Source organism: Polyodon spathula, chromosome 19 (genome assembly GCF_017654505.1).
Source record: "Polyodon spathula isolate WHYD16114869_AA chromosome 19, ASM1765450v1, whole genome shotgun sequence".
In the NCBI taxonomy this organism is placed as follows: Eukaryota; Metazoa; Chordata; class Actinopteri; order Acipenseriformes; family Polyodontidae; genus Polyodon; species Polyodon spathula.
Window position 1 is genome coordinate 4,124,440 of NC_054552.1, and position 24,013 is coordinate 4,148,452.

The following is a 24,013-nucleotide window of genomic DNA, read 5'->3' on the forward strand; positions in this document are numbered from 1 at the left end:
ATATATATATATATTATATATATAATATATATATAGGCACGGTAGCTGTAATAAAGAAAACGTAAGGTTACATTCATTTTTACACTGATTTTAAACTTTCATTTCTACATAGTGGGTTAAGACAAATGCAACAGTTTAATAATTGTAATACTATACTGAGGATTAGTATTAGTTATAATATATGTTTTTTAGAATATACTGTACTCATCCATCGAAGTCTAATTATAATAACACTTATTTTTCTTCAAGCTTTGAAAGAAAAAAAACTCACGAAATAACCATTGGAGAAGTTAAAATCAGAACCAATGCTAATGCTATTATTATTATTGTAAGCGTATTCTTTAGTTGAAAATACAGGTGACCTTGCATACATCTACCAACTGTGTGCATTGAAACAAATGATCAATATAGTGGAATAGGCCTATGCTATACTGTATGCAACTCTGTATTTTCAAAGACCACGAAAGGGTTTATGTATTTTCCAAATTGTATTATTCTATTACAAAGTCACTTGAGTTCTTTTCCCCAAAGCGAAAGGCGTTTAATTGAAATAAGCTTTCAAAGCAATGACGTGTGATACTGAAATGCCGCAGACATTCTATATCCTGCCAGCAGCAATTGCCAGTACATTACCTGTGATAAACACATTCTAAGCACGATATTGGGTTGATCGTTCCTTTCTGCTTGTATGGGTTACTTGAAACAGATTTTTCAGATTGTCAGTTTTAATTGAAAACGATAATAGAAAAAAAGCACCCCAAAAAAAAGCAGTGTACTGCATATCAAAAAACCCACCAGATTTCTGCAGATATCTGCAGTGGCTGTAAATGAAACTTCCAAGAATAGCTGGCAGATCAGCAGATATTGTATCTCCTCCTATGGAATTCAGTAGTTTGGGGATCAGGTGTTAACAAAAAGAAACCATCTGGGTAGAAGTTCTGCTCCATTTGATGAAACCTTGACTGTCTAAACAATTAACTCCTTATTGTTTTGTCTTAGGCGTTTGTGTGCTTATAAGCGTATGCTGGTTGAAGAGACTATTACATTTTGCAGTAGGTTGTACCTACGCATTAAAATGATTTCCAATATATACAATGTTGAGGGTAAACACACGCACTAAAATGGAGCCTTTATCTTTCAACATGTGTTCTTGCGGTAAATTGTGTAAATTGATTGAATTGTTACACACAGATTGCATTATATGTTGGATATTTACCTTAAACTGTCCCATTGCATCTCCACGCTGACGGGAGGAAAAATATCCCTTCTTGACCCACCTTGACCCGAGTTAATAGTGCTACTGATCAGATAACATTTAATTACACGACACGTAATTAATTCACCACTTCACCCCTTTCCTGGCAGAGCGAAGATGAGATGAATGGTTTACCTCAAGCGGAGTTGTTGAATTTTAGAATCAAGGCTATTCATTGAAGGTCAGGTAGCTGGATGCCTTCCAGTCCGCTGTAAGGGTTTACATGGACAAACCAACAACAACCATTGTAGTAAAAAAAAAAAGTTAAAAATAATGTTTGATAAATAGAAAAAAAATTTAAAAGAAAATCAGAAAAAAATGTCTGCCTATATATAAAAAGTTCAAGGGGTTGTAGATTTTCTATAGGCACTATGTGTGTGTGTGTGTAAATATATATATACACACACACACACACACACAGTGCCTATAGAAAGTCTACAACCCCTTGAACTTTTTCACAATTTGTTGTGCTCAGTGCCTCAATTTAATGCATTTAAATGATGATTTTTTTCTCCACCTATCTACATACTATACTCCACACTGCTAAGGGGAAAAAAGGTTTTATTGAGAAAAAATATATATATATTAAAAAAAACAAAACTGATAGATCATAATTGGATAAGTCTCCACCCCCCTGAGTTAATACTTGGTGGAAGCAATTACAGCTGTGAGTTTGTTGGGACAAGTCTCTACCAACTTTGCGCACCCAGATTTGGCAATATTTGACCATTCTTCTTTACAAAACCATTCAAGCTCTGTCAAGTTCCTTGGGCAGTGTTGATGGACAGCAAATTTTTGATTAGATTTAGGTCGGGGTTCTGACTGAGCCACTCAAGGACATTTACCTTTTTGTTCCTTAGTAACTCCAGTGTAGCTTTGGCTGTGTGTTTTGGGTCATTGGCATGCTGAAAGGTGAACTTCCATTCGAGTTTCAGCTTTCTTGTAGAGGGCAGCAGGTTTTCCTCAAAGACTTCTCTGTACTTTTCTCCATTCATTTTCCCTTCTATCCTGACAAGTGCCCTAGTCCCTGCCGATGAGAAACATCCCCATAACATGATGCTGCCACCACCATGCTTTACAGTAGGGATGGTGTCCCTTGGGTGATGCGTTGTGTTGGGTTTGTGCCAAACAACGCTCTGCATTTAGGCCAAAACGTTCTATTTTAGTTTCATCAAACCACAAAACTTTTTGCCACATGGCTATAGAATCTCTTGACTGTTTTTTTTTTTTTTTTTTGCATACTTCAAACAGGATTCAAGGTGGGATTTCTTGAGTAATGGCTTCTTTCTTGCCACCCTACCATACAGGCCAGATTTGTGGAGTGCTTGGGATATTGTTGTCACATGCACATTTTGACCAGTCTTTGCCATAAAAGCCTGTATCTCTTGCAAAGTTGCCATTGGCCTCTTGGTAGCCTCTCTGATCAGTCTCCTTCTTGGTCGGTCATCCAGTTTGGTGGGACAACCTAATCTAGGCAGGGTCTTGGCGGTGTCATATACCTTCCACTTCTTAAAAACCGTCGACTATGCTCCAATTATCATATATATATATATATATTTAACTATCCCATTACCAGCCTTCTGAAACTTGTTAGCAAAGGAAAAGTTTTTGTTGTTTGCTAGAATTCTAGTCCCCATCAACCAATCAATTCACGAAGTTCATATTTATATATTTGTACTATTGCTGATCAGTAAAAATCAATAACTTAAAAAAAGGGCTATAAAGGGTTCAATAGTGATAGCCACAGAGCAAGTATTAACCCGGCATCAGAGGTAGAGTAAGGGGAAGTCAATACTTAGCAACTCCGAGACAGCCTGTAGATGTCATTTTAAATATTGGTAAGTAGGTTGACACCATGAATACTACAGCCCCACCTTATTAAGTCTCTAATTTGATACTTTGTTTGACTCTAGGGAGATGATGAAAGACAGTGGCCAGCAATTCTCCATTGTCACGGCCTGTTCAATTATGTTGTCTGCAGCAAGTGCCATTTTTCTCATTATCAAGAGGGCAGTGGAACCATGAATGAGTTTTACAACAGTATATTGTTTATAAAACATTATATTCAGGTTACCAGTGTCTTGTACAATACTATCCACATGCACTGCACGCAGAACTTCAAAAAAATGTGATTCAGTTGCATTGTTACAGGAGTTATTCTACCAGTTTTAAGTCTTACCCACATCTAGGTTCGCTGGAAGTTTCAGAAAACCATGGAGGGATAAAAGTTCTCAGCATATTAAGCACAGATTGTTCACATTGCTCTCACTTCCATTTCAGTAGCACATGTCTATAGAACAAGTGGATTTGTCCAGGCCAGACTAGGGGTACTAATGTCAAGTCTTTGTCCAAGTTCCCCAAAAACATCACAATTGTGCTGATGCAATAAAAATGTGTTTATGTGGGGCAAGTATACCTAATATTTCCTTGCAAGGGTCACCTGTAATGTATTCCTCAAAGACAAATGATACACAACTCTGCTCAAATCACCAACAAGGTCTTTGTGAGATTGATGTAATGTGCTGCTATAGAGAACCAAACAAAACAAGAAATATGACAAGAGATTACTCAGATCTTAAGTTAATGTACACATGGGTAAATGCCTGTTTTTCTCCATCAACATTATGGATCCTGATTTTGAGTTTAAAAAATAAAAAAGGAAAAAAAACAAACAAACCTTAAATGCTTAGGTAAGCATGATCTGAATCACCATTATTCAAATGCCCATACATCACGCAGCTTTAACATTTTTGGCTTGAAATTAAAACATGATTTATCATTTTCAAGGAATATTGTGCAGTTAAACCGTTTTTAAAAAGTCAGCAGTCTGGTCAACGATGTGTACATTTATTGTCAGCATTTTTTTGTTTAAATCCCATTGTCGGCTATTTCCTGCAACACATGGGACTACAGACATTTCTGCTTGCTCCCCTGAATATAAGCGGCAGCAGTCCCATTGTACATGGACAATTTGTATGCAAATTCTCACAGAAGTAGCATTCAATTTTCTTAAGCTTTGGTTCTAATCATAATTAAACCCAATGCTGAATTTGAAGTTTTATAATTTCCAAACAATCTGTTCAAATACCACAAGTTAGGGGGTTTTGTACATGCAAAGATAGATGGATAGACAGACAGATCTTCTATTGTTATATAATGCATGCTAAACTCCTTCCCAATCCCCATGCCTTTCAAAAGCAATTTATTATGATCTGTTTCAGCACCAACTCCTAGTGAAATTAACTAGAAACTTTCACATTTACTGATATTTTCTCATTCCAGTGGATTTTCAATGGCACCCATCCCTTGGTTTATTTCTTGTGTCAGTCAAATATAATATGAGAGAGAGAGAGAGAGAGAGAGAGAGAGAGAGAGAGAGAGAGAGAGAGAGAGAGAGAGACGGGGTGAATAAAATAAATCAGCACTTAAATATATTACAATATGTATCAGGCCTTGTAAAAAAAAAAAAAAAAAAAAAAAAAAAAAAAATGATTTTTTTTTTTAGGTTAAATATTAAAATTTGGAGAGGGAGCCAATTCCAGACCTGAATCATAGTATATCGAGTCCGAATTTACAGTGAGCTGGCTGTGTAATGCACTCAATCTGGTGGGGTGAAAACAAGAACAAGTGAGTATTGGAAGGGTTTAGCAGATTTTTATTTTCCCAGTTACACAGGTATTAAAACAAACAAACAGAAACTGTGTAGAAAGCAGAAAGCTTCTACTGTAGACTGTAAGTCTGCTTGGTGTTGTTCATGGAGATGGTGATGATGAGAGAGCGGGGATCTTTCCTATTCTTGCAAACATTTATCTTCCCCTGCAAGGTCCCGTCTGTAAAGAAATAAAATAATAATTAGTAAACCAATGCAAAGAACAATATCTGCTTCCAGATGGAACTTTCCGCTGACTTTCCCTTGCCCTTGTTGCTACTGTAGATAAGAATGTGTATGTCAGTGGCTGGTATTCATTTATAACCTGCCTGAGACCTGGGGACATCATCACCAGAAGCTGGAAGTGATATCCCTATGAACTGAAATAAGTTTTACTCTTATGGAACCAATAATTTAGGATTGTGACGACTATATGTGTGTGTGTGTGTGTATATATATATATATATGACACACACACACACACACACACACAGTGGCTTTCAAAAGTATTCACCCCCCCTTGGACTTTTCCACATTTTACTGTGTTACAACATGGAATTAAAATGGATTTAATTAGGAGTTTTTGCCACTGATCAACACAAAAAAGTCCATAATGTCAAAGTGAAAAATAAAATCTACAAATTGTTCTAAATTAATTACAAAAACAGAAAATTGATGGCATAAGTATTCACTCCTTGAATCAATATTTGGTAGAGGCACCTTTGGCAGCAATTAGTCTTACAGTCTATTTGGATAAGTCTACCAGCTTTGCACATCTGGACCCTGCAATTTTTGCCCATTCTTCTTTGCAAAATTGCTCAAGCACCGTCAAGTTGGATGGCGACCTTTGGTGAACAGCAATTTTCAACTATTTCCACATATTCTCAATTGGATTGAGGTCCAGGCTTTGACTGGGCCACTCCAGGACATTGACCATTTTGTTTTTAAGCCACTCCAGCGTGGCTTTGGCTGTATGTTTGGGGTCATTGTCCTGCAGGAAGATTAATCTTCTCCCAAGTCCCAGGTCTCTTGCGACTTCAGCAGGTTTTCCTCCTGGATTTCTCTGTACTTTGCTTCATCCATTTTGCCCTCTATCTTCACAAGCTTTCCAGGCCCTGACACAGAGAAGCATCCCCATAGCATGATGCTGCCATCACCATGCTTCTTAGTAGGGATGGTGTTCTCAGGATGATGTGTGGTGTTAGGCTTGTACCAAACATAGCGCTTAAGGTTGAGGCCAAAAAGCTCTATTTTGGTCTCAAACCATAGAATCTTCTTCCACTTGGTCTCAGAGTCTCCCACATGCCTTCTGGCAAACTCTAGCCAAGATCTGATGCGAGTTTTTTTCAACAATGGCTTTCTTTTTGCCACTCCCATAAAGATCAGTTTTGTGAAGCACCCGGGCTATTGTTGCCGTATGCACAGTGTCTCCCAGCTCAGCCATGGAAGACTAACTCCTTTAGAGTTGCCATAGGCCTCTTGGTGGCCTCCCCGACTAGTGTCCTTCTCGCCCGGATACTCAGTTTTTGAGGACGGCCTGTTTTAGACAGATTCACAGTTGTGCCATATTATCCATTTCTTAATAATGGACTTTACTGTGGTCCAGGGGATATTCAATGCCTTGGAAATGTTCTTATATCCTACCCGATTGGTGCTTTTGAAGAACCTTATTCTGGATTTGCTTTGAATGTTCCTTCATCTTCATGATGTAGTTTTTGTTAGAAAATGTGCTAACCAACTGTGGGACCTCCCAGAGACAGGTGTATTTAACCTGAAATCATGTGAAGGCACCTTAATTGGACACAGTTGGACTCCATTCAACTAATTATGTGACTTCTAAAGACAACTGGAATCATAGAAATACGTTGGATTTCGTTCAACAATAAGAAGTGCTTTTGATCTTAATGTTTTTTTGGGGGTTTTTTTGTTCACTTTTCTAAAGTGTGTTACAAAAATCTTACTACTGATGCGAGAAAATACATTAAAATGTGCTTTAGCATTTTATGACCAGATGGAAATCCAAGCACATTCATTAAAAGTACACATTGGCTAAGAGATAATTCAGCAGAGATAATTACTTTGATTAACAACACATTTCACTGCCATGTAAATCACTGTTTACTCATTACACCCGAGCCTTTTCCATTACTTTCATTTTTACTGCTTTAGGCATACACACATTGCTGAATTCTCAATGCTGTAAGATGTGATTTGTACAATTGAGAGTATCTTGGTGGTGAATAACTGTAGTGAACCTAAGACAGTTATATACTTTTTTGAACTTTAAAATGGTAAAAGAAATATTTTACAGAAAAAAAAGACATCGCATATGATTCCTATTTACAGAATTAGAAAGAAAATGATAGAAAAAAATAAATAAAAACAAGAAATACATTTGAGAACATTTGTGTAATACTTATGAGATGACCAGATTATTAATCCTACAGGTTTAATGTGCTCAGATTCCAGGTAGCCAGGTTGGCATTGGACTAAATCAGGGAGGCCGAGGTGCTACTCTGAGTTCCGTTTCAACACATATACCAAATACAACAAAGGAAACATCAAATCAAGCACATACCACCTGCATTTCATAAACATACTTGCAAACTATTACGGGAAAGGGCAGATAAGGTTGAAATAATATTCCCAAATGTATTTACTATTTAGGTATTATTATTTTTACACTTCAGCGATTTCTGATTTATGTCTGGAATTGTGGCAGTACACTAATCATTAGCACTGGAACAGTAAGCGCTTAGCATTTCCTAATTATTAAATATAAATATCAAAAACCAAAATAAACCAACCTTAACTTGGGAAATGGATTGTAAGTTACACTTCATATAGACCATTAAATATTCTGCAGCTGACACATTTGCAAGTGCAACTGTGTGACTGTACTGGATGAAATGCGTTTATCAAAAAACGACCCCTGGACTAATTCTAAAGATGTACAGGCAATTCAGGTCCTCCCTATTCTGCATACAACATGGCAGGGCAGGGAGCTTTACAGATCGCTGCCACTTTGCTGTCAGTTTGTTTCAGTGAAACATAAAACCTTTAGTGGTCATTACCAAAAATAAATAAATAAATAAAAAATATGGGATCAGTACTTTTTCATTAATTTGAATCCAATTAATTAAAAAAATGTAGTAAAAAGACTTCCAGTTCCCGGTAATGATGCAAGACAAGCTGGCACATTTATAATTGGAATTCGTTATCTGGTCTTACACGCCTCAAGTCATATAGCAAAAGGTGTACTTTGACAAGCAATTTGTGTATTTAAATGAAATGCAGCTACATTTTTTTAAAGGATGGGGACTTCATTATGGAAGGAAATCTTCAAATTACACACTGGGTGTGTCAATACATTGCGGTTTTTGCTGTACAGTACTAAGGGCTAGAGGCAAATCCGTTTCTGCTGCGGTTGCCTTTAGCATGTTGCTTTAAAAACAGTTACCCCACTAGGAGCGTATTTAAAAAATAAAAAATAAGCTGGATTCACACGATTGATTTTCAATTGTTTTAGAATGCCAATGGATTTGACAGCCTTAAGAACAAACCAACCAGGTGCAGAAATGAAGATAAGTAGATGATCCTTTTAAGAAGGCAACAAATACAGCAGGTCATCATTTACATTTAATGTGGGTGCACCGTTTCATGGGACTTCAGTATCATTGCACAGCGATGTGGGGCTTGCAAGACCTCGGACCACAACTAATTCAACTCTACAAACGTCAAATACCTTGCAGAAAAATGGCACACATAAAAAAATAAAATCCACTCAAATTGCTTTTTTTTTTTTTTTTTTTAATTGGTTTTGGTCTTTAAATTAGACACATTATTTGAATTTAGCTTAATTTTAAATAGTGTAGTGTAACCTGTATCCCAAGAATGGAACCCTTCAAGACAAATGGCGACTAGCATTGCATTTGTCAAGATATTGCAAAAACAGGCCTCAAGTTAGAAGACTCATGGTTCTTGGTTGTTTTGCACTATGCCCCTTTCAACTTCAGTGCTCAAGATCAATACCAGGACAGAAAATCACCTTTAAAAGAGCACAATGCACAATATACAGTACAGATGACCATACTGTTGGCTTAAAGGGTTGTAATTCTTAGTGGTGGGGATGACAGTCGCCCCCTGGGGGAACGATGATCACCCATCATGTATTCACCAGAGCAAAGACAGTTGGCTTATTTTTACTGCTAGCTGGTGACAGATGATAAATGTAGATCATTTGTAGCACTTTTGCAAATGACAATGCACAACAAACCTTTTAACAATGCACTGCAGGAAATTACAAACATAAAAATAACAGGATGCACCATACAAAATAAACTTTTAAAAAAGCAGACCCTAGACTTGATACTGCTGAAGATTCCCTATTCCCTAGTTTCCTTAGCTACTGTGTTTGACCTACCTAAACAATCAGGAGAGAATTAGCAGTCTAGAAAACAAATCTCTGTCCTCTTAATCTTCTCACTATACCCACATCCTACTAGCTGGACTGAACAAAGGGCTAAGTAGCACAAAGGCTGACCAGAGCCATTCATCACTGTCACGCTTGTGTAAAACGACTGATGTTTTAAAGGATCCACTGCCCGTATAACCACGAGAGAAGATTCTCACCAGAGCGGAGCTGCCTTACTCCACTCTCATCACACCCCTTCAACTGTAAGTGTACTGCATTGCTCCAGTCTGATTAGAAGGGAAACTGAATTAATTAAAAAAATCAATTATTGTGAAAGATTTCTTTCTTCCTCCTGCTTTTTCCCTACTCCCAATGTGCTAGTGGATTGATCTCTCACCCCCGTTGAACCGTGTGAAGAACACTAGACCTTCACAGAGAGTACTTCACACACACATTTCTGCAATAAGCTTCACTTCATCTACTGACCCAAATAAATGGTTTCCGGCTTTTTTTTTTTCCCCCCCTCTAAAAAACGCGTCATATTTCATTTACATTGCATTTCACTTAGGACCAGGATCTTAAGCCTGTCCTTGAGTTCATGACCCATTAAATGTGCTTAGCATGAGAATCAGTAATTTTCCTGCCCTGATCCATCAACACCTCCAATTCCTGCTTCCATTTTCATGCAACATGTCTAGCTAATACACTGACTGACCAAAAAAAAAAAACCAAAAACAGACCAGTAAGTAAAATTAGAAATTCACTTTTAATGTATGCAACTCTATGTTGTCATGTGGCACGTCATAAGATTCACAACACAAGCTGTGTTAAGAGTTTTGTGCAAATATTCAGCAACAATCATGAATGGTGAAAGGTGTCCAGGACTTCACAAGGGGCCCTAAACGCTGTGGCAGCAAATCTGTCCATCAAGACAATCTCCCAAGTGTTCCTGGAAAGGTAATGCTTGCAGAAAACTACCACGTGAAAGCACAACTCGGCTCGCAAGCAGGTCAGGATGAATCAAGCACACAGATGTGTGAGATTTATTGTGGCAAGCAACGGACTTGCTACAATATCCAAAATAAAAGAAATAAATAGTCCTCCAGGGACTGAGTTTAATTTGAGCAAACACAGATGCAATTACACCATAATGCCAGTGTTAACACAAGTGTTACTTATTTAATTGTCATCAACCAGGTTTTAGAACAAAATCTGGAAAAAGCAATAAGGTAGTTGAATAAACTTATAAATTAATTCATCAGAGGCGAAAAAGATTAACTACTACTTTTTGACACACTTGATCCAAACACAACTGTGAGTTTCCAACTAATATGCACTGGCCGGTTGGATGCAAGTGTAATTCATTTTCTCAAATTATGTATTTTAATGAGGCTTTAAAAAAGTCCAATTGCAGTTCTTACTACAAGCCATCTGGTTCAATTTGTTCCAAAGAGTTTTTAAACAAAGTTTAACAAAGCACTGAATCAACTTGTACCGAGTGTACTGTCCGTCACAGGTTTATGTAACAGTGCTCAAGCTGATGTACTGAACATAAACGCTAAACATCTGGAAAATATAAGATAAAATGGGAAAGCTACAAATAAGCGATCATTGAAAAAAAAAGTTTCACTTGTTAATGTAAAGGTTGTCATTACTCAAGGACGGCACTATCCTTGCTGTGCTGTAGGATTTGAGAGAGGGAGCAGTCAGGCTGCAAGCCAACGGAGGGTGCAAAATGTTAATTTCATTTTAACGCCCCCAGAGAGAGCAGTGCTTCAGAGTAGAAAATTAACTGATTATGTGTAATCATCACTTCTTAACTATTTCAAATGGCTGTAATGAGCATTTCCACAAGTCCATGACTCATCTTGGGGGGGGGGGACAACATTCCAAAGCAGGAGGCAAGACTGCACATGTGGCAAATGCTTTCCCTCACACATGCACCAAGTATGGATTATCTTGTTTGTTATCTTGTAAAGCGATTTGTGATGGTGGTCCTTTAAGAAAGGCACTATATAAAATAAAGATTGACTGATTGATGATTGTGAGATCAAGTACGCACAGTATTAGTGCATGCTTTTTTGAAATGTATCTGTGCTGGCTTTAGTGGGCACAAAGTGAACACAATGAAACTTCCTAACTATGGTAGTAAATGTCTAGAATATGTTTTTGCATGCACCTACTGTACATATGTAGTTGTCCGTGTCTCATATTTTGCTGAGATGCATTATAAAACACTCAAAAGTGGCTTAGATTATAAACAGCTGGTACAGAAATCTGTTTCTTGTCATTACAACAGCCATTACCATATGCTAGGGAATTACAAACCCTATATGAACTGCCACCCTGAGAGCATTCATTCAACACATCTTTAGTACTGCTGCAGGATTGCTTTTTTTGTGCTAAAATTAACCTTCTTCAGATTATATCTGTAAGTACGAGTGGTTCCTGTAAAAAGTTGTCTTTAAATGGCAGATTTCACTGCATTTGGTATTGAACAAAATAATAGAATATATTGCGAAAAAAAAATTAAAACAATTGTGGATGGACGATCTGTGCAGTCTGTGGCGAAAAAAGACATTATCCCAAACTGTGTGAAAATGGTTAAAATATTCACACATCAAACCCCTATATTAACTTCAATGTTATTCTTTTGAATAGCACATTGTAAATGATGTTTGAATACTGGAGGTAGCAAGACTCCTTATTGTATAACAGTTTCACCCTTTCCAATATTTAATAGGTAATTGATTAGCTCCAGCGTATAGGTAACAAGCTCAGGTGCGGCTTATTAAACTCATATTAAAACCAAGAACGTCAAAGTTCTTGCTTCAGAATATAGTAGTTCCAGTTCTGTACCGCGACACGGAAAAAAGAACACAGTTTAAATCAGCAGTTTGAGAAGAGAAGCACAATGCATTTTCCAGATTTGTGCAAAACGCTTGTACATGTGATGATGTTTTACATTGCATCACAATTACTTTCTGGATTTAAAATTGACTATTCTCTCCACTTAATAGTGGCTGTACAAACCTGATTTCACTGGAATGGGGTGTTCCAGGAGAAACACAGTTTGCTTCCAATGAGTCTTGGTGCTTTGGGGCCCTGTTGAGAACATGACCTGCAATGTCAAAAGAAGAGAAACATTACTTCTAATACTGGGTTCAATTAATTGCATGGTGTTTTCTTAGTTGTTAGATCTTAATTTCTGAAATATCCTCAGGCAAACCCGTGTAAATGTGATACCAATAAAAATTTGAAGTAATTTCCTATTCAAAACCCTGTTATCCCTGTAAGAGGTTTGATTTTGCCTTAAAAATAATTAGTCTTCTTCAATTAAATCAGAAAGCTTTTATTTAAAAATATTTTTAAAAAAAGGAACAAGAACAAAGAGTACATACAGCACACGGTAGGCCTCAGAAGGTATAATGTCTGAGCCAGCATTAGTGTAGATGTTAGTTTCTGAGCAAAGAAATTTCTTCATACAGCACAGACAGAGCTAGCTTACGTAATTTCCTTGACCAAATTTGGTCTTATTTCCCTAGCATGAGACAAAGCACTTAAGTTACATTTGCATTTCTTCTTCACTTTACCAATGTCAGCAGAAACCCAGACAACAAGAAGTTACATTTAAGAACAATGCTATTTTTGCTCAATTCTCATACTCAGCATAGCGCTATACCCACGCATCACAAGGTCGAACAACAAGGATTGGCGATTGCAAACTGCTGATGTACACCAGCTATGTTTATTAACTCTGTGTTGATTCAGAGCTTACATCAAACAGAGGAAAAAGCCACAATGTTTACAGTTTCAATGATTTCTCACTTCTTCCACATAAGTAACAGGCTGTATAATGCAAAAGAACAGATGACTGATGAAACAATAAGAGCTTGTGCAATTTAACTGGAATAACGTGAACACTGCCCCACGCAAGGTGCGTGTTTACCAGAAAGTGTTCCAATTGGTTTGTACACAGGCTCAAAACAGTTTATTAAGCAGAAACCATTTATGTGAACACAAACGTTAGCATCTGACCCGAGGTCACAGCCGCTCTCAGAGTTATGAGCCACTCCGACATGGGTGTATTTCGGGCCATGTGCCCAGCTACAAAGCTACAAGGTCAGGTTAGCAAGAGTTTTAAAAGCCTTACACCACTTACCTTGTTGTTGCAGTTTTTGTTAAAGAATATGTCAAAATATCCAACGATTGCCTGTAACAAAGTAAAGGGTGAATTATAATACTGAAAGGAGAGACTATGTATTTCTTTAGGCAGATGATAAAAAAAATCCCTGGAACAATTCTGATGATAAAAAAAAATTCTCCTCAACTTAAAGGTATATTTACACAGCTAAAATTAACTACTTAATTTACAAATAATTCGTAAAATCCTGAATAAACGATCAATACATATTACTGTAATCTTTGTAATTTTGAATTTAGTGCCGGTAGATGTTTTTGTGTTTTCAGTGTGCTGTACTGTCCACAATTAAAGTATGCCTGCTGGACAGATATACTATTAACAATATATAACCAATAAAAAAAAAACAAAAAAAAAACACAACTATAGTCCTCAAAGTAACACAGTTGTTCATTTGCATTAAGAAATGACAAGAGGTAGAAGATATCATCCTGAAAAAAAAAAAAAAGTAACATTTCCACCAAGAAAAAGGAGTCCATCAATCTAGGATTCATGCTTGTAAATGCAGCCATATGGAACTAATAGCTTTTAATCCTGACATAGCTGAAAACACAGAGAGGTTCGGTAGACAGAGAGAACAATAATCAATAAAGAGATGATGTTGGAGAAGAGTCAAAATTCTGCAACGCTTAGCAAGAAAAATATAAAAAACTTTTTGATTCAGTAAAGAGCAAGAAATGTTACTATAGTATTGCAGTTTACACATGAGTTTGTTAACTTCATTTGAACACTAGCTTAGTATTAACTATTATTAACCTCCCCACTGCAAGTTGGTAAGCTACTGAACACAATAGGATTGTTTTGTTCCTGGTATAACTAAGGAATAATACTACTACTAATTATTATTATTATGTACTATTACTCTATGAGATCCAACACATAGTTTTGAAACCATTCACTTTCAATACAGTAAAGTATGTATCACTTCATTTTTAGCATGATAGGATTCTTTTTTGCTTGCCCTACCCAACATTCCTGTCTCTATACGACACCTGCTTATCTTCACTTTGCTGACCTAAGCTTGAGTATTGCAGATAACCATTTTCTGTTCAAACTGAATGCTTTTTCAGCAAGACAAACTACAACAAAATTTGAGAATGTTACACACACACACACACTATGTAATTGTATTTGCTAATAAACTGCTTAAAAATTGTATTATTCCTATTGCAATATTACCAAGAAATACAAAAAAAAATTATATTTTACAGTTGCAAAATTCCTTTAGTCTACACACAGATGTCAACCATTATCAAGCAAAACAGTAAAAAGTATAAACAAATTAAGCCTACAAAAGCTAGAAAATATTGCAAATTAGTTTCTTTTTTCAAATAAAATGTTCCTGCATATAAGGAAATATAAATGAGGTTCAAAGAAAATCCATAAAAAAATAAAAAATAAAAAACAGAACTATTTACAACTGCATTTTTAAATTATTTTATCAGTAAGCTACACAACTGTGGACTCACTAAAAATAAATGCACAATCAGCAAATCTTAAGAATATATGTCTCAACAAAGCAGAGCATGTTCCACAGGGGTTGTACTTTATAATTACTGTGTCAGAACAGCTTGTTCATCTCACAACAGAATCAGGACACATCGCTTTTTATTGACAGACAGGTGACACTGAAAAAAAAGCTGTGATGTGCAAAATGAAAATCCATGTCAATCGACAGAAATGGTCAATTTTAATAACCCCACTCTTTGTTAATTACATTTACCAGATCTACAATTCCAATTTAGATTAAATCATTCACTGTGTTGGTGTGGTTTTCCAAATCCAGTCTAAACCCAGCCTTGGAAACAGCTTAAAATGACAACCCAGGGTTCAACGGAAATCCTGTGAACTGCTCCTTATCACAAACAGTATACTTTTCCTTTTATTTATTGATTAGACAATTGCCCCATCAATGCTGTATTTATCCTGCAATAAAACCAAAGGCTTGTTCATTTGCCATGCAATTGATTTTTGCAGCCAATGCCAATGAACTGGCGGAGCACAGCAAAGGGAAGAGGTCATGCACAGGTCATCACTTCCTGTTACCGACAATGCAGCGCCCTAAAGAGAACCAATACAGGCTCACATATTGCCCCACACACCTTGCTGATGAATTGTACCAACACAAGAGATTTCAAAACATAACAGACAGATACATTCATTGCTGAGCAAACCACTTTGAACAAGGAGTCGCCTGAATGTGCAAGCTCTTGCGAACAAAACAGAAAACACACACATATATATATATATATATATATAACATATATATATTGTAATATGGAACATCTTATATGCAATATATATATATATCAGATATCTTATATATTATAATTATATATATATATAAGCTATTATATATGTGGTTCTTCTTCAGAAGAGTGCCATTGGACCTTTTAGGTAGACAGGACCTTGTTTAAGTGTCTCATTCCTGGTTAGGCTCTGGTCTCTTGCTGAGCATCAAGCACAATTTTTGCTGCTCCTGAAGCTACCCATCCAAGGTGTATAGCTACTAGTTTATGATATGTCTGGAACCATGGGCACGATTTACAAATAAAAAGTTCTATGGAGTTCTGAGTATCTTTTGTCCCTCAAGACCGTGTGTTTGTCCAAGACTACAAGCCAAAGGCATAAAAATTCACACAGTTAACTGAACTCTGCACACTTGCAGTGGAAGCTCTTTCTTTAACTTATCCCTGAGGAGTCTGTAGTAATGGACTTGGGTATCTGACCCCAGGAGTCATTTCAACTACAGTCCATGAAACGGCACAGGCTGGAAAATTGAAAAGGATAAATAACTGAAACCAGCCCCCTCTTTTTAAAGAATATGATATTGGTTAGGAGGCACTGTAGCAGCATCATAATTCATTCTTTTGTTCCCCCAAATATCTTGACAAGAAGAAAATAACTGGAAGAAAACACAGAAGTCATCTAAACAGAAGCAGCACTTTGGATAAACAAACTTTCAAGACACAGTGTCCTTACCAATGAAGCATTGTTCTTTCAAAAGACACATCGCAGTACATCCTTGGAAATTCCACAGGACTAGATGTACATATTTTAAACACTTCTTTTTGTTTGCGTTTTTAAAATATTTCAAAATACCAGGGAAGGTCTTATTTTTTATTATTTAAAATGAGATTATACACACACTTATATGAGAGAGAGAGAGAGAGAGAGAGAGAGAGAGAGAGAGAGAGAGAGAGAGATCACAGACACTACAATATACAGAAGCACATTTAATTTCCTTCTCCATGAGGCAAATATTTCCATTATACATTATCACCACTAGTACTCAAATACTGTACCATTAACAGACATGTTTTTTTGTTTTGTTTTTTTTTTTTCCAACCAGTACCCTTTTTATCATTATGTAAAAGATGGACCTTGTCTACTTCCACAGCCTCCTACTGTGTTTTGTGAATGAGACGGTGTCTTTAATGGTGTCTGTGAAAACATTACTAGCCTTCCACATTTATCAAACACTGCATTACTAATGCGGACAATCTTATTATTGCGTTACCATGATACTATGTAAACCTCAAAACCAGAATACACTTAGCTGCTACATAATTAGAAATGCAGATACTATAATGGGCAGCTCCTGACAAGAGAGAACAGGATGCCGCTCTGATTAAAAGTACAGCTGTCCAGCAACCCAAATCCCTGCTATCATGTTTAAAACCAAAACGCAATCCAGGAGAAAGGGGTGTTTTTTAATGATATTAGCATTTTAGCCTTGACACTGTCTTTTTTTATAGACTATCTTGGATAAATAATGAACACAAATTCCAGAGATTTACAAAGGAAATAAAAATAATAAAAACAGATGAGGACACTTCCGAGGGAAGAAAAACATTTAATAATTATTATCACCACCAACATCAACAGGGAGTCATTTATCATTTTTCCTTTACTGGTATCATGTTCAAGCAGCGTGTGGCGGAGCCAGATACAATTATGCAGCTGGCCGTGGAAGGAAGCGGATAATGTGCTTTTGATGGAGTTCATCCAAGCGTGGAGCCTGAATGCTCTCCAGCCTTGCAGGAGGGTTAGAGGCTTTTTAGAAAAATGGAAAGTAACCACTTATATAGGGATTTTACTGAGTTTAATTTTTTTAATACTATGTATGAAACATTCACAAATGTATCTCAAACTTTGCTATGTTACACCTCTAGTAAGAATTTTTAAGTGATCTCATATGATTAATTAGGTACTCCGCAAAATTCCTACTACAGTATTGTGATGAATATTATTCTTTAATCTCTATTTTTACCTGCAACTTTATATGTTTTTTTTACACTCCAAATAAATACTTACATTATTTGAAGGAATTTTGAAGATTTTCAATTTCACCACAGTTCCAGTGCAATAATTATTAAATTATAAATTGTTCACTGATTCACTGTGGAGCCAGCTTTGCCGAGGTCTGACATCCAGTGACCTTGACCATGATGACCATCCCTGAGCTAGAAATAAAGAGGATAACCTCCTTTGTAGATAATGAAGGCTTAATGAAAGAACATGAACATCAATGCAAATATAAAACTTTAAAAAGCGCAGTGTAAATCAAACATCCGACTATTCGATTAAAATCACCTGACCATGTGTTGGTCAAGTGAAAGCAGACAAAGGGAAGACGTTCAACTCGAAGGTGACCTTTATAAGCTCTAGATTTGAAGAAAATACGACGTTTACTATTTAGGCACTAGTTTCATATCTAGGAGAATAAAAACGAAGGGTTGACTGTTCATTTAATGCAAGGTTAGGCAGACCGATATGATGAATGGACTGTCAGCCACAAACTAAAAGCACGCAGTCAATCACAGCAGTGGTAGCGATTTCACTCATTGAACGTCAATAACCCCCATGATGTACTGCTAAATACCTGATAGAATTCTATTCATTTTCTTTACCTGCATTCATCAACAAAATCTTTCAGGCACAAACAGGCAAGCAAGAGAATTGCGTTTTCTGACTGACTTTCATATATCATACATCCTCCGGTAAAAAAAAACAAAACAAAAAAAAAACAGTACAACTGAAATGAGGCTTTATAGAATTACAAAGACAAAATCAAAAGCACAGTGTTGTACACGGTTATCCTGTTAAAAACAGGAAGTGGCTAAGAATAGGTCTAATCCAATTAAAGTACGTTAGTGTAACAACCTCAAGGGCAAGCTAGACAAGAACTTTGTATTGATCAACGCATGAAATTGTGGCTTTAAAAAGACGTGGGGGCTATGATTTAAAAAACATAAAACTGTACTGTATATTATCTCTGAACCACTGTGCATAAATATTTCATTTTTGTTTGGCAGCTCAAAAGGTTAGTATATTGTAGTTTCAAACGGTTGTGACAAATTATACATTAAATAAAACAGGACAACAAAAATGTGTTAATCTGATTATTCTGCCTTTTAACTGTGGTACCATTCACCTGAGCGAAAATTGTAAAGGGGTACTTGAGCTGAAACCTTCAGACAGAAGGGGTACAGTTAAAAAAAAAAATATATATATACAGGTTGAAGACCACTGCTATATGCTATTTGTACATGCATGGGTTGAATTATAATAATTTTATTAGCCTCATAACAAATCAGTAAATTATTGTTCTTCATTCACCTATTTAACTCTTTACAGGTTGCATCATTTGTAAAAAGACAACCCACTACCTGTGTATTAAACAGTTTGTGTCACGATTAGAAATAAGTCACACAAAATGATAAAGGGACACCCCTAAGACTGAGCCGAGTCTGATCTTTTTCCGAGCCCCTTTATAAGTCTGCTGCGTTGAGGCTGAAGAACCTGTTTTTCATACAGTTTTCCTTTTAACCACGCATTAGTCATCAGCTGCTTAGTTCCTGATGTACTGTCTAAGAAAATTATTTTACTGCAGTTATTTTATAACTGTATTTCTAATGCGTTTTTTATTACAAGTATAAACAATCACTTTTTTAGAGCATTACCAACTATAAAAGGCATTCATTTTAAATCGGTTTATGGCAATGAATGCAGGAGCTGCAGAGTGTAACTGCATGAAAATGAAACCAGCTCAGTCTGCTGCTTTCACCACCCAGCGGCATGCAAAATCTACTATCAGGCAGTTGTTCCAATACTTGTGAACTTTGAAGTGGACCATCCGAGGTAATCTACTTTTCAATTTATCTGCACTCCTGTAATTAATCTTCTAGTGTGCCAATCATGATTAGCCTTTGCAGTCAAAGAGATACAGTTGTAACCTAAACCAACTTACCGTGCACAGAGTACTGTCAGTTATCTTTAAACAGAAATCCGCAGAAAACTCCAGCTCAGAAATCAGTGCTGCATTACAATTAAAATTCTGTGTGAGAGGAGAAAAAAAAAAAAAAATGCATGAGTCTAAACAATGTGAACAAAAAAATAAATAAAATAAAATAGCCATTTCATTTTCAATGACGTGGAGTGAAATACTATTATGCACATTTCTGGCTACATTGTAAGTTACATGGATGCTGAACACCTGTACAATTTGACAGCGCAAGTCTTTATCAATGTCCTTAGACTGTATAATACGTCTTGCCAAAATCTTGCTACTAAACTTATTTTGTAGCACTAAAAATCGAACTAACCCAATTATTGAAAAACTGGCAACTTGTTTGGCACGTTGAGCAATACTGTGAATAAACCAAGCTAAATACAAGTCTCCTTTTTTAATCTAACAAATTACAAAGCTATCTAGATAACAGTGCCAATAGAATAAAAATCAGTACTCCACAAAGTTAAGCTGGACTTTCAGTTATATATAAAACACTTCTAATTTACTGCAGGCTTCACAATATAAATGCAATATTGCTGAATTCTATTCTGTGATGTATGAATAGCCTTGTAATTTAACAAAGCTGTCCATTTTTCACAGTAACAAGTTATTGATTAAAAATTCAAATCTCATTATTTCCAGTGTTTAAGTCATTTATCATGAATGAGTGCTATTTATTTATGGGAACATGCAGTTACGGATCATATGTGTGGGAAAAAAAAGAAAAGGTGAAATCCACGAATATTTAATGACAAAGTCATAAAATACTCGTTTACAATAAAACGCTAGAAAAATTGTGACCGATAATTTGGGAATGTGGTATTGCATTAACTTTATAGTATTGCACTGGATTCATTTGAAGGTTTAAGACTGAATGTATTTCAGAATTTATATATGTTGCTTGTGTTATTTCGGGTTATCCCAGGATATATCCCAAACCGGAGATGAATGCAGATTAAATAAAGTGCCACCCATGAGAAAATGGTAGCATTAGACTTGACTTGAAGGAAATGGATTCCTTTAGTTTGACTGAACACTGAAATAAACAAATACCCCACTTATCACAGGGAGGAGAGATGACAACAAGCAATTTGAATCCCAAACTGTTATGTTTGGGATGTAGGAGATATGTTGGAGTTTCTCACCATGTTTTTGGAATTGAATGGTTTAACACTGTATTTCTCAACTTAAAACCAGACAGATTAATCATTAGTCATTTGTGTCTGAGAAGGGTAAGGCCACGTACATTTCTTAACAGGTAGAGCTGAATGGTTAAGGGCTGTTTTATTCTGTTCGTGGTTACCTTTCACTCCTGGTTTTGATTGAACTTCATCTCCCTAAAGACAAACTAGGTGTAGAGTTTTCTTATCATCAGCACATATCCCAATACATTTCCTGTTCAGCACTTGCAATATTAGTTTGTCCACAATTCGTAGTGTATCACGAAAAAGCACAACACAAATTGAAATTGTTATGGACAGTCCAAGAAAATGTTTTTTGGCATCTCTTCGGAGCTACCCTGGATTCCTACCCTGTCCAGAATACAACGGCAATTATTACTGCATGGTTTCCAGACATATTGACACTGGTGTTGTGCTCTCTGCCTAATTAGACTGCACCTGGATAAGACTGTGATAATAAAATGGGATACTAAGATAGAGATTAAAGCATCAGTTTCTGGAAGAATCAGAATTTGAACCATGCTGTGTAATACTTTGAATGAAAGGCACTATATGAGATAGGCATTGTAATGCATAGATGGTAGATTTTTTTATTTTTCCGCGGTCTTAATAAATCAATGTTGATTTTTTTGAATTGCTTAGTGTCTTGAGGTGCTGGAACATATTCACGCACACAAAACATATTTCACATTAACCTACGGCAACGGTGAGAGTGAAGGTTACCGAAAACAAATTTGTGTCAATTTGGGGTTTATGGCTTAACAACATCTCTACTGAGAGACTTGGAAAACATATACTTCAGGTGTATACTTCAGCTGAAGTATTACCAGAAAACTCAGCAGTAATATAAAAACAGATTAATAAAACACACATTTACTGCCAGTACTAAAAAGTTATCTTTGCTTTGGTGTACAGTACCTGGATTACACAGGGCTCTGAGATTAGTCTCTCAGGTTTCAACACCTCTACAATAGCCTCAGGAACCACTACTTTCTTCATGCAGGACATCTGGAAACCATACACATCGTCCCAGAATGCTACCCGGCAATCATGCTTCGGTGTATCACCCACAGCTGCCAGGCTGATGTTACACAGATCAGGATACACTGCAATGGTAAGAGTAAAAGTTAGGAGCTTCGTGTATTTCCATTTCCATATCCATGGACTTTTTCAGCCTTAAATCTTTCGCCAAAAAAAAAACAATTCAGGCTTGCTCCTTGTCAAACGTCATGCTTGACTACAAGATAAAGCTGGGGTTGCTGCAAGGGCATGCAACAAAAACAGAATTTGATATTTTACTACATATAAACCAACAACTGCTGTTATTTAAATTTCTCCATTTGGTATATCATAGACGTTTTGCGACATTTCAGTATTCAGGGTTACTGGAAGACTGTTATTCAGATACATCTTTTTTTTTGTTCTTTACTTGTCCTTCAAGACCAGTTGACCACATTACTAGTTAATTGGTTCTCCTAATGACAAAGTCACTCTTTTCAAAACACCCGCTTTTCCAACATCCATTTTGGTGCGTTTCCAGTCGATGTGCACGCCATTCATTTTGTTCTCATCAGATCATCTTCAAACTGTTTGATGACCTTCCTTATAATTTACTGCTAGTGGTGTACAGAGATTCATTAACATGAAAACATTCATGAACCTTTCAGCCCGTACACAACCTAGGCCTTGACTAAAGAAAAGAAAGATCCATTTCCTTTTCAACACTCCATCCATGCATGCGCCCATTATTCAGCACACTCTCGTCTACTTGATGCACCTTCCAATCACCATTTGTATTATTTTCTTTAAAGGTTTGACAGCACAAGAGACTAATCCTCGAATCTGTCCAGAGAGTAGAGATACACAAGCAGTGGCATCAAGGGCTTCCTCACATTGTCCCACGAGCCTGCCTCAGCCCTGTCCTGGAGGGATCACACCTGGGGTGCAGGATCACTTTATATCTGCATATCTAATTCCTGGTCTCACTTTCCTAGACACTGCTTTAAAGACGTCTAGTTGTGTTGTGCCTAGTAATGGGTAAGTTGCCCAGTGAAGTCTACCAAATGCATTGCACTTGAAGACTCCAGAAGTAAAAGGCTTCGGCAATGTGTTTGCATCATGTTTGTATTCATTGGTAAACAGAGGCGTTCAATGCACTAAAGGCAGAATATGATACGTATCACCTAACAGTACAATACATGCGATGGTCCCAATGGGCTGCTGTCTGACCAAGGTCTGATGCAGGATCAGCAAAAACACACTAGTTTAGCTAGCCAGCCCGTGTGGAAATGGCAAGAGTGACTGGCTCCACTCCTTTAGGCTGCTGGTTCAAATCCAGTTCTCTCATTAGATATTCAATTTGACTTTATTAATGTTTTTATTTTTTTGGACACAGCCACCCTTGACAGACAAAAAAGGCTGTGGTTATCCCATTTTGCTACATAACAGGTGTCTTCTTATTTCTGGTGCCAAACAGTATTTTTTTCCCCCTTCTTACAGCTGTAAGCCCCTGTAATTAATTATGTGGGTCTATTGGTACAGATAGAAGGTAACCCTATCTGGCATATTCTTAAATCTTCATCGAAACAACACCCGTAAAGCATTTATCAAACATGCCAAGAACTACCAACAGGGCGTGCATTCTAAATGCGACAGTGAGAACAACAGTTGCAACATTAATTTCAGCATAGGACACATTTCCACCTCCTGACAGGGATGGACACATTTTTTATCTGCAGTAACCCAAGACTTAGAAGCACAGAATGCTAACTATACAGAAAACGCAGAGAGGATCACAATGGTACCATTCAGGTCCTTGAAAAGGTGTATGTGTCCTTAGGATTCCAGATCAAGTTTGCCTTACAAAGACTTGTCTTTGGTAGCACTGAACAAATCCACCTACCATTATAATTTGGTGCACTACATCATATTAACATGCCTTTTGCATTTGAATGCATCTTTCGAAATCCATTACGCAGAGAGCTCAAAATAACTGCCAACCATTACGATTTTCCTGAG

General features: G+C 36.7%; 1 protein-coding gene across 4 annotated transcripts in view; it reads right to left on the bottom strand.

The window, feature by feature from the left end:
- Nucleotides 1-4,893: 4,893 nt before the first annotated feature.
- LOC121295090 (protein arginine N-methyltransferase 3-like) overlaps nt 4,894-24,013 on the bottom strand; it is a 43,552-nt gene continuing 24,432 nt past the window's right edge. For all 4 annotated transcript variants that reach the window (XM_041219418.1, XM_041219416.1, XM_041219419.1 and 1 more), the window contains exons 12-16: nt 21,914-22,101; nt 19,773-19,859; nt 13,481-13,531; nt 12,352-12,439; nt 4,894-5,085 (exon numbers count right to left, since the gene is read on the bottom strand). In XM_041219418.1, the coding sequence (XP_041075352.1) occupies nt 4,976-5,085; nt 12,352-12,439; nt 13,481-13,531; nt 19,773-19,859; nt 21,914-22,101 (524 nt within the window). In that variant the 3' untranslated portion in view covers nt 4,894-4,975. The remainder of the gene's footprint in view (nt 5,086-12,351; nt 12,440-13,480; nt 13,532-19,772; nt 19,860-21,913; nt 22,102-24,013) is intronic.